General features: G+C 41.5%; 1 protein-coding gene across 1 annotated transcript in view; it reads right to left on the bottom strand.

Moving 5' to 3' along the window:
• Nucleotides 1-12,467, bottom strand: part of CFAP299 (cilia and flagella associated protein 299) — a 404,541-nt gene that overhangs the window by 247,577 nt on the left and 144,497 nt on the right. Inside the window, exon 3 of the mRNA XM_065405676.1 lies at nucleotides 12,097-12,187. Within this exon, the coding sequence (XP_065261748.1) occupies nucleotides 12,097-12,187 (91 nt within the window). The remainder of the gene's footprint in view (nucleotides 1-12,096; nucleotides 12,188-12,467) is intronic.

The following is a 12,467-nucleotide window of genomic DNA, read 5'->3' as shown; positions in this document are numbered from 1 at the left end:
GAGTCTGTTCCAGAGTCAGTGACTCTATCTGATGGGTCAAGGGAGCATGCAGTACCAGTGAGTGCTTGTGCTCTACCTCCAGTATCTGCATTCCTGCTTGAGGATCTTGCCAGAGACCTCAGTCTTCTAGAAGGGGAAAACCTTCTAGTTTTAGAGACATGCACGTCATTTGACTTCTTCAGCCTTGTGTATCGTACCAGGGAAGAGGAATGGCCCTTCCCTTCTGAAAATCTCCTACTGGGAAAAACTGCAATGTACAGAGGAGTACTCCTAGACAGCGTGGAGCACCTCTGAGTACATACAGAGCAGCGCAGTTCCGAGGAACGACTTAAGGCAGCTGCTATTAGAATAAATAGAATAGAATAAAGGCGTACCACTGACTATAAACAACTATTACAAGTTTTAATACAGAGAAAAGATTATACAGACAATATTGACATTCCAACTACCGACCATGGGTGGTGAGATGGAGCAGAGGGAGGGCCACCCCTTTATTCCATCGTCTAGCAGCGTAAGTGCATGGAGGGCGTATGCGCAGCCCCGATAGATGTAGCTATGGGAGAAACATCTCTGACTTGGGTGACCGGTGCGTGCACACACACCTGAAGTAAATGGACATGTGCAATCACTTGAAGAATAGAAAGTTTTACCTTTTATAATGTACTTCTTCTAGTGAAATGGAATTTGATATGTATTTTATATTTCAAGCACAGAAGTGACTTGTTTGAAATTAAGTTATGATTACTTGCATGACTCATACAATTTCCATAGGGATTTATTAATTGGACAAACGTGGGTTCAATTAAAAGGGAAATAAACATTTGCACAATACCCTCTTTTTCTTGAGAAGGGAGCACTTTATAGATGTTGGAAAATAGTAAAGGGGGAAAAGATCATGTCAGCACAATATTGTTGGTCATATACAACGCAATCTTATGTTTCATAGAGTTTTCAACACAGGAAATGGGTATATTAGAAACTGCCTGATTCACAGGTTTTTCTGAGTCAGCTACAGTGGTTTCTTTGAATGGTTCTGAAGGAACAAGCTGTAACCAGTGCTTTTATACCAGCTTCAATAATACACATTTCAAAGCCAAAACAGCCCTGTCATGTAACTGTTTACACAGTCAACATTCAGTGGGAAAATTAGCATCAACAAGTTCTACTCTACCAAGCCTGAATCACACCTGATATCTTAATTACAGTTCTGAGGATTGTGAGGACAGAAAGGACAGATTTTATTTTTGATTTTCTAATCAGTAAAACTGGGGGAATCTGTAGCTTACTACTGTTTTCATGAAAACTGAAAAGACTCCATCTACCCACTCAGAACATCAAAGTTTACTGATGTTCAGATTGGTTGGCCTAAAGTCCGCAAGGTCACCTATTATAGTAGGAAATTGTTCAAATACAACTATATTCCATTACCACATCTATCCAGGTACTTATCTAGCCAGGTGCCTCCTCACTGTAATATCAGTGAAAGATAAGATAAGTCAATTTACACAGTATCCCAAGATATGTACAGTAATTATGGGGCTTACTTTGACACATAAAAATAGGTCTGTGGGTATTACACAATTTTTATAGGCTTTCTAATACAACAGATGACGTGTGTTTTGAACAGGTTATCACCCTGACTCAACAAAAAATATGTTATGCATACCAGCATGTGGGTGAGGTCTAGGTACAGAAAATATACAGCTCTGTGAAGAAATGAAGAACTTTCTGCCTTCAGAATGAGTTTGAGCATATAACTGAATGCTGGAATTTAAGTGAATTTTTATTCATGAAAGTAAGAGACACTTTAGCTGCACATTCAAAACAGGGACGAATTGCCACCTAGCACCCACTCCATCATTCTTTGAATCTACTTTTTACTGATCACTTCTTACTTTTCCTTCTAATCTTTTCTGGATCTCATTTTTGAATAGGGTTGGTAATTGAGGGAATGCATACAACACCTTTGTCATGACCACCTCATTTTTGTAAACACCATTCTCATAGATCAATTTGATATACAGATAACCTGTGCAAGCTAAAATTCATAGGGAGAAAGATACAGTTTGAGATTAACCTACTATAGTGCAGAGAGTTTTTGCAGTCACAGTCCAGGGCTGTTGTGGCAGTAAACACATTTTCTTTCCCGCTACTACTGAAAGAGCTTGTTTAATCTGCACTTGCTCCCCTCAGAAAAAGAAACTGATACTTTACTTTATGAAGCTTTTCTTGTTATTCTTTGCACATTTGATAACTCGGATAGGGATGAAGTTTGCCACTGCAGTAGGGTAGGGCCACACCTGGGGCAGAATAATGGGATGGGTTTGGGCAGATACAGTTCTGGAAATAGCAGGGAAGCTTCGGTCAAGAAAATGCAAGTTAGAGCCTTTCCCTACAAGGATTACCTAAATCAAGAATTGAAGCGCTGGGTCCACTATTGCTTGAGTTTGACAATACCGCCCCACAAAGATACAGAGTGCTGTGGACATCTGGGCCATGCTCTAGACCATGACAACCTCAATTATAGCCCTTTTCTAATGTTATTCTTGTGGGGAAAGTATTGCGGCTACCATGACAGGACAGCTTTGATATGGAGATTATCAGGACAAATCTGATATTGTTCAGAGCCTTCACATTTCCTTGGCTCCTTTCAGTTTGACGTTTGGCTCAGGTATGGTACAACACGTGGATTAATCTCTGTAAAATGGAAAGTTTCAGGCAAGAATAAAACAGCAGTAATCAGTAGGAATTTTCAGCAGTAGCAAAGGGTTGATAGCATTAATCAAAGCAAGAGAAACCATAACTAAAAGATTCCGCAAGCTGGTGTTCACTTAGCACCTAGCTATGGGATCCGCCCTTCCCACGGGCATTTTCCCACTTTTGCTTTCCACCAGCCCTTCTCAAAGCCCTGCCACTGAGGAAGTGACAGTAAAGCTAGAATTAACCTTTGTGTACTGAGGGGCAGGTAAAGGAGCCTGCACCATATCACAGTTTCTTTGGTAGGGAATCTCCTTCTAGCAATGTAGAATGGTTACATGGCCATTCTGATATGTTTAAGTATGTCACAACGCTTTAACACCACTGACCATCACTTGCAGACCCCAGATGGAATGGGAGGTATTAGTCTTGAGTAGTTCTGCTCTCTTCTGCCTGCTTGGTTGCAAAGGGTGCTTTGGGGCAATTGCTCACTGGCTCAGAGAGAGATGAAAGTTTCCACTTCGTCACCTCCTGGTCAAAATGCATGAGGCCACTAAGGACTTGTGTGAAGTGACCTGGGCTTCGTGACACTCAGCTGTGTGTTTCATTATCATCAGAGCCAGGTCATGCAGTGACTGCGCTCCCCCAGTGTTTAGCTGGAGCTGGAGCAATTCCCATGGCCTGGACAGCCCCTGCATGAGGAAGAGAAGTGGACCTTAGACATCTAGCATATGCTGAGAAGATGAGGCAGGGAACTCATTTATGTACGTTTCTCATCCACTGAGTAGCTCCAGAAATCCTGGCATGTAACTGATATTGGGGAGAAGTTTTAGCCTTGCACAATAGGCAGTCATTTCTCTGGATACGTTGGTGTGCTCAGCAGCCAGCTTACTTGGCCTTACAGACCCAGTAAAACCCAAAAGACCGTGTACAGTGTCAGCTGTATAGAGCCCTATTAATAATACCGGTGGAATGTGTAAGATCAATAGTTACATAGCTTCATTAGGGGCTAATCAAGAATTTGATAGAAAAAAATGATAATGTCTTCTGTGTCCATTTATGACCGCAGCCAACAAGTTTATGTTCTATACCAACGTTTCTGAGGTATGCTTAAACAAAAGTGTATTAAGAAAACATTATGGATCTGATTTAAACCAACAAAATTCAGGCGATACAGAGTTAAGGCTGAAACAGCATATTTAATTTACTCTGTTATATGTAGTTACACATTGGATAGCTCGAATAGTATTCACAGTTCCAGCGACTCTCTATATATAACCAGAGGCCATTTTAGAGGTCCACCAATCATATCATTGCAGGGGGTATCTGAAACTGAGACCAGATGTCTCCATTTTGGTGGGACACTTTTTTTAGTGGCTGGATCACATTCTAGCTAACGTATTTAAGCAAATCATCTCATTATCCAGAGCGGTAATACCAGGGGAGTGCTTAAGGCCTATCTCATATTGCTGTGATGCTCTTGCTCTTCTCTCCATTCCATTGTTCTGTGTGTAGTGTATATGATAAACTGTCTACAGAGCAGATGAGCAGAGAATGAAACCAAGTCAGCACAGAGGAGGCAGGATGGGTCCTGCAATACTGGAAAGAACCTTTAGTGTTGTTATCACAAGGAGTGGGCAAATCCAGGGCTTGAAAAATCTACTTAAAATTTAAGGCTACTCACCAAGCCAAAACACACCAGTTCCCTGAACTACACCTCCTCCTGACTAGTCTCCTGATGGTTGAGTTCCACCTTCTGCTTGGGCCAGGAGACCCCAGTCTCCCTCTGGCTCTTGAATTAATGCTATGCTCCACCCAACACTAAATCAATCAATGCTCTGCCCCAATGAATGAATACCAGGAACCCTCTCACATTAAACCAATTGATACTGTTGCCCCCTACACAGACTACAAAGAGTCCTCTGCTGTAGCAGGAGCCCTCTTGCGACTCCCTTTGCCCTCAAAAGTCTGGCTAGTGTAGTAGGGGGATAAGGTTTCCCTCCTCCTAGACTAGAGCCTAGGTCTCCCCAAAAACGAGGAATAAGGAGGCCACAGACAGTCTGAGGATCAGTCGTGGTGGATCCCATGTCTCCCACCCTAACAGAGGACTCTTGTATTGGGGAGAGGGAGCCTCCCCACTGCGACCAGCCTCCCAAGCAGAGAGCAATGTCCAGGGAGAAGGCTCCTGCCACCCCAGCAGAAGATTATGTGGGAGGGAGGCATGCAATCTTTCCACCCCCACCTTGACAAAATCCTCTGCTTGGCTAGGGCAACTGGGGTCCCCACAGTAACCACTGTTCCAAGGGGTGGGAGTGGCAGCTTCTCACATCAATGGTCAGCCCTTCCCTCATCAGCTGTCTCATATGGGGCAATTACCAGATCCCATCTTTTTCCTAACATGAGCAGCCATCCTTCATACCTACCCATAATTAACAGTGATGGAGTTGTCTTTCTGCAGACTTAGGCTATGTTTTCACTGCAAAAAAAAAAAGGGTGTATATGGTACAACCCTATAACTCACACTTGGGGTTCACTACAATTAGCCACCTCATGGTAAAACTAGAGATAGGTATTTCTAGTTAGCTAACTCAGTGTAAACACACGCATCTTTTTGCAGTGAAGACTTGGCTTTAGGAAGAATCAGTAAATCACTCACATTCAGGTCATGTCTGGAAGGTTTTCTTCACAATCATAATTGCTCAAATTTGTTTTCTTTAGATGAAAGTTTAGATTCCATAGAAGGCAATGGCATGTTCCCAGGAAAGCTTCCTATTCGCTCTGGGGAAATGGACTTTCCAAACTCTCGGCAAACTGGTTTGGATCAAACATAAGGGAAGTTCAACTTTTGATCCCATCTCAAAATGAACTAAAGAAAACCTTCCTGCCGGTTTGGAAACATTTTGGTAATGTTTTGCAGCTCAGTGAAGAATTGTGCACCCCTGCACTAATTGTTTTAATAGAAACATAAGGCCAGATACTTCTGCCAGTGAAAACTGGCATTGCGTTGTAGACATCAGTGCAACAGACTTCCATGGAGCTATGCCCATTCACCCACAGTAATGGCAAATAGTAATTGCCAGACTGGTTCAAATCATTTGTTTACTAAGTGAAACAGCCAATACCAAAAACTTCAGAGAAAGAAAAAAAAAAATCTCCATAATTTATCGAGTCAATTATTCAGTGCTATACACATGGGAAAATTCTTCCCTGATCATCCTCACATGAGTCAGCTTACACACATAAGATTCAATACTATTAGCAAGTATAATTACAATGTTATGTTCAGTCAGGAATTTATTCAGTCCTTTTCAAACCCAGTTATGGTTTAAGTCTATACCCTTCTGTGGTAATTAATTCTCAAGAGCTGTCTATATTTATTTCCAGCTTTAAATTTACTAGGCCTGTCATTAATTTTGTCTAGTGACCCTCTTCCTTGTATTACAGGTTAGATTTTGAACAAAGACTTTCACATGAGCTTGTAAAACTCCCGCTTTATTACTGTTTTTATAAAAAGAAGATTCCAAGATGGGCACTTATCCTGTAACTTCTGAAGCACATTTTTAAGGTAGCTGTTTCTTTCAGTGGACAAAAAGATATTGGGGCCACTGGTCTGCTGGATGATCTCAGGCAAGTCATGCCACTCTGTGCCTCAGTTTCCCCATCTGTAAAATGGGGATGATGATATTGACCTCCTTTGTAAAGAACTTTGATGAAAAGAGCACTACAGATGAAAAGAGGTAGGAACTATTATTAACTACTGAATTCCTTTTATAATATTCAATGCCGCAAATAAATCTCTTAATTCTTTTCTTTTTCACACTAAATCAACCTATTTTTTCCAATCTTTCATCATATGTAAATTGAGCCACACAGCTAACCATTTTTGTTGCCTTTTTCTGGACCTTTTCTGCTAGGAAATCCTTAAATACCACAAGAAACACTTTTCCCATGGTACTTCTCAACCAGCTGAAACCACAAGGTGTTTGAAGCCTCAGGAGAAAACTTGCTCACATAGGTTTTAGAACCACATTTTCAGCAACATTTCCTCTGCAAATTCTAGTGGCTAATTAGCTAGCCATAAAAAAGCAGATATGGATCCCAGAACTGCATAGGAGAAAAATATAGATACGCTTTTACTTTAATTATGAGAGGCGGAGGGGAAAAAAGAATATACTGTATATATTTACCGTTTGTCTGATCAGCTTCAAAAGCAACCAGAGTCAGGGAAGAAGATCAAAATCACTGCAACCTCTCATAAAGCCAATGTTATTTTTGCAGAATTGTTTTAACACAAGGAGAGGGAATCTAGTGTCACTGTGAGCACAGAATCAAATAACTCTCAATGTCCCACATAGGAGGGATGAAAAAGCATAATTTCAGTCCATATGCAGCAGCAAAACCAGTGTAGTCTTTATTGTCTCATCAGTCCAGTTGTGCCACGAAGAGTTAAGTGATGTGAACTCATTACAAGCAGATCTTACTCTTCTATATAACAAAGCTAGCAAACATGAATCAAGCCAAGTATGAAGGATCTTCTTCTCCTCAACTATATTCATATACAATAGTATGTATCAGTATTCTGGTCTAACGGATATTGATACATGATGACTATTGATAACTCATTACTTTGCAGTACTAACTCTGAAAACAGGCCTACACAAATTGTGAGAAAAACTGATAGTGTGACAAATCCAGCCCTGCTGTTACTCAGTTTGGTCCAATTTGCTGTAGCACGGTGGATCCCAAACTTTATTTGTTTACACACCGTCTTCTTAAAAAATTGTTGTGAGGTAAACGCTCATATACCATAGTCTGAGGATCCTTGCTTTGGTGAAAATCTCCAATGGCCTGTAAACTGCACTAAGACCCACAAGGTTTAGAGAATCTAGACAAGTTTCCAAATTTGGGGGGGGGGGGGGGGTCTCTCCTGTTACCAAAACTTTGTCAATTCCTACTTACCTCTCTGCTGAACAATATTTTATTAGTGCATTTGTTTGCATTTTTATAGATAAGGCTAGAGAGAGTGGAGGAAAATAAAAAGAGGAGATTAAAGGAAATATATAGGTATCTTCTCTAACTTTTGTTTTCTCTTTGACAAAGGGAAAGAGATGGGAATGAGGGCCAGCAAAAAAATATAGGGCTAGAATAGAATTTAAAGACAGAAAAGTCCTATTCAATTTTCCAATCTCTCATCTGACATTACAGGATTGTTCCCCTGACAGTATTCCAGAGTGCTCTATCTCATATAAGTCTAGTGAAAAGGATTCCACCAGTTCCCACAGTCTAACTAAATTACGGTTAGGAAATCTTTTGTGATATCTATCATAAATTTCCCTTGCTCAGTTTCATTCCATTATTTCTCATCATTCCTCCCGGAAACATTCTAATCAAGTCTTACATGCCTCTTTAGCTCAACCATTAATCTCAGATGTGTAATTTTATCAAGAGTTTTTGGAAAATCAAAATATATTATCATTTCCCTGATCTGCGAAGGCAATCGAATTGTCAAAGAATTCCAATGGATAAGTTAAGCATGACCTAAGTTAAGCCCCAGTTCTGCAAACTTGTGCATTTTACATGAGTCAATGATACTATTTATTTATTTTGATTTAAAAATATAAAAAGATGCCTATCCAAGGCTCTAGGCATCTTAACATCATTAATAATACAATAAAATCCCAGCAGTATTAGAGAAATAATTTCACGGGAACTCAGCCAGCCAGCCACCTACAAAAACTCCTTTCTACTTCTTCAGTGTTATGGGAAGCATACCCTCAGCCTTCTCCAAAATTCCTATCAAACAGATGTCTTTTGCAGCACGCCTGGAAGGTCACCAAATTCAATTTTTCTGGACCAAAGGGGGAGTCATATTCCAGAGTCCTGGAGCCCCTATAGAAAATGCCCTGCCAGTCACCTTCTCTCTTTTATGAGCGAGACCCGGTTTGGGCACTTCATCGGACTACAACTGTGGCAGTACGGCCCGGGTTGAGAGGCAATCCTTCGGGTACGCTGGTCCCATGTCATATAGGGCTTTATAGGTCATAACCAACACTAAATTCTCTTGAAGGCCAGTGGGCAGTAGGTTCCACAGCATTGGTGTAATGTCATCATAGAGCGATGCCCCGCTCAATAAGGGAGCCACAGCATTCACATGTGTGTAATGTTATGTGTGTGCTTAAGCAGCCACAAGATTGGTGCCTGCTGGGCAACAATTACACTGGGTAAAAGAACTACTAGAGCCTCCCCTGAGATACTGCTTGGGGTGTGCTATAGACCGCCGGGATCTAGCCTGGATGCGGACAGAGAACTATTTAATGTTTTTAAGGAAGTAAAAACTAATAAGAGCTGTGTGATCATGGGGGACTTTAACTTCCCAGACATAGATTGGGGAACAAATGCTAGTAACAATAATAGGGCTCAGATGTTTCTAGACGTGCTAGCAGATGAATTCCTTCATCAAGTAGTAGCTGAACCGACGAGGGGGGATGCCATTTTAGATTTGGTGCTGGTGAGTAGTGAGGACCTCGTTGAGGAAATGGTTGTAGGGGACAACCTTGGCTCGAGTGACCATGAGCTAATTTGGTTTAAACTAAATGGAAGGGTTAACAGAAATAAAACTATGACTGTGACTAAGGTTTACGATTTCAAAAAGGCCAACTTTAATAAATTAAGGCAACTACTTAGGGAAGTGGATTGGGCTAACATACTTAGAGAGCTAAAGGCAGATGAGGCCTGGGATTATTTCAAGCTGAAGTTGCACGAGCTGTCCGAGGCCTGTATCCCGAGAAAGGGGAAACGGTCAGTAGGCAGGGGAATTAGACCCAGCTGGATGAGCGGGCGTCTCAAAGGGGCGATTAAGAAAAAACAGAAAGCGTACAAAGAATGGAAGAGAGGAGAGATCGGCAAAGAAACCTACCTTATTGAGGTCAGAGCATGTAGGGATGCGGTGAGAAAGGCCAAAAGCCGTGTAGAGTTGGACCTCGCGAGGGGAATTAAATCCAATAGTAAGAGGTTTTATAGCCATATAAATAGGAAGAAAACAAAGAAAGAGGAAGTGGGGCCACTGAAGCTTGCAGATGGAGTGGAGATTAAGGACAATCTAAGCATGGCACAATATCTAAATGAATATTTTGCATCGGTGTTTAATAAGGCTAATGAAGGGCTTAGGAATAGAGGGAGCGGGACAGAGGGGAATAAAGGAGGGGCAATTGACATTAAAGTATCAGAGGTGGAAGCCAAACTTGACCAGCTAAATGGGACTAAATCGGGTGGACCGGATGATCTTCATCCTAGAATATTGAAGGAGCTGGCGCGAGAAATTGCAAGCCCCTTGGCAATAATTTTTAATAAATCTGTAAACTCGGGGGAGGTACCGATGGACTGGAAAATAGCTAATGTGGTTCCTATTTTCAAGAAGGGGATAAAAAGTGACCCGGGTAACTACAGGCCTGTTAGTTTAACTTCTGTAGTATGCAAGGTCTTGGAAAAAATTTTGAAGGAAAAAGTAGTTAAGGACCTTGAGGTGAATGGCAATTGGGACAAATTACAACATGGGTTTACGAAAGGAAGATCGTGCCAAACCAACTTGATCTCCTTTTTTGAGAAAGTAACAGACCTTCTAGATAAAGGAAATGCGGTGGATCTAATTTACCTAGATTTTAGTAAAGCGTTTGATACTGTGCCGCACGAGGAATTACTGGTTAAATTAGAAAAGATGGGGATCGATATGAAAATCCAGAGGTGGATAAAGAACTGGTTAAAGGGGAGACTGCAGCGGGTAGTACTGAAAGGGGAACTGTCGGGTTGGAGGGAGGTCACCAGTGGGGTTCCTCAAGGTTCGGTTTTGGGTCCGATTTTATTTAATCTATTCGTTACTGACCTCGGAACCGAATGTAGGAGTGGGCTGATAAAGTTTGCGGATGACACAAAGTTGGGAGGTATTGCCAATTCGGAGAAGGATCGGGATATTTTGCAGGGAGACTTGGATGACCTTGTAAATTGGAGTAACAATAATAGGATGAGATTTAATAGTGGGAAGTGTAAGGTGATGCATTTAGGGATGACTAACAAGAATTTTAGTTATAAGTTAGGGACGCATAGGTTGGAAGTGACGGAGGAGGAGAAGGACCTCGGAGTCCTGGTTGATCGCAGGATGACTATGAGTCGGCAATGTGACGTGGCTGTGAAAAAAGCTAATGCGATCTTGGGATGCGTTAGGCGAGGTATTTCTAGTAGGGACAGGGAGGTGCTGCTTCCGTTATACAAGGCGCTGGTGAGACCTCATTTGGAGTACTGTGTGCAGTTCTGGTCTCCTATGTTTAAAAAGGATGAACTCAAACTGGAACGGGTACAGAGAAGGGCCACTAGGATGATCCGAGGAATGGAAAACCTTTCCTATGAAAGGAGACTCGAGGAGCTCGGTTTGTTTAGCCTAAACAAAAGAAGGCTGAGGGGGGATATGATTGCTCTCTTTAAATATATCAAAGGGATTAATACCAAGGAGGGAGAGGAATTATTTCAGCTTAGTAGTAATGTGGATACGAGAACGAATGGATATAAACTGGCCGTGGGGAAGTTTAGGCTTGAAATTAGATGAAGGTTTCTAACCGTCAGAGGGGTAAAATTTTGGAACAGCCTTCCAAGGGAAACGGTGGGGGCAAAGGACCTCTCTGGCTTCAAGATTAGGCTTGATAAGTTTATGGAGGGAATGGTTTGATGGGATAATGTGATTTTAGTCAAATAGGCATTAACGGGCCATCGCGGGTAAAATGAGAGTCCGGCTGTAGAATCTTGCCTGTATGCTCGGGGTTCTGCTGATCGCCATATTTGGGGTCGGGAAGGAATTTTCCTCCAGGGTAGATTGGCAGAGGCCCTGGAGGTTTTTCGCCTTCCTCCGCAGCATAGGGCAGGGGTCGCAGGCTGGAAGATTCTGTTGTGGGTGAGTCAGCTTTTGTGGCCTGCATCATGCGGGAGGTCAGACTAGATGACCATATTGGTCCCTTCTGACCTTAAAGTCTATGAGTCTATGAGTCTATGAGTAAATATCCAAAATCAAAATGTACTTCTCTAGGTGTTCTCCTATTACATCCTTTTGTATGGTTTCCAAGATTCGCTTCACCAATACCGTTAAATGTACCTGTCTGTAGATTCCTGGTTTGTCTTTTCATGCATTTTGTCAAAAACAGACCTACAGTATCATTTGTCACTTTCCAGTCCTCAGGGAACCTCTCCCAAATAGAACTTTTTAAATGCATTACTCGAGGAAAAAAATAGTTTTGCTATAAATTACACTAATAGATGTTTTAATGGAAAATGCAATATGTGCTACAAGGTAAAGATGGTAGCTTTAAATGTAATTTTTCAAACTATTTATTATTATAGGATCTCAAATGTACTCACAGCCATTTTCCCACTGCGGTTGGCTTCCTCCCTTTCTGCCAATGCCTTCAGAAAATTATCCTTCAGTTCTTTTCCTGCACTTGATAACGTTCTAGAAAAACAAGAGAATGTGTATTAATTATTATTATTACAGTAGTAATCAGTGGTCAGAACCCCAATCTGCTTGATGCTGTCCAGATATATATTAAAGTAGCAGTCCTGTTGTATTAATATTTATGGAATAAATGGGCCCAGAGAGTCAAAGGTGTTTACATGACCCTGTCGTTGTATAACACTAAACCACTAAACAGGGTTCAGGTTTTTGAATACAGAGACCTCAGCCTGCTTAGTCCCATGGCAAAAACACCATTAAAATATTTTAAAACTTTTCT

This window comes from Emys orbicularis, chromosome 5, assembly GCF_028017835.1.
Source record: "Emys orbicularis isolate rEmyOrb1 chromosome 5, rEmyOrb1.hap1, whole genome shotgun sequence".
Taxonomy (NCBI): domain Eukaryota; kingdom Metazoa; phylum Chordata; order Testudines; family Emydidae; genus Emys; species Emys orbicularis.
This window is presented reverse-complemented; position numbering and strand designations above follow the sequence as displayed.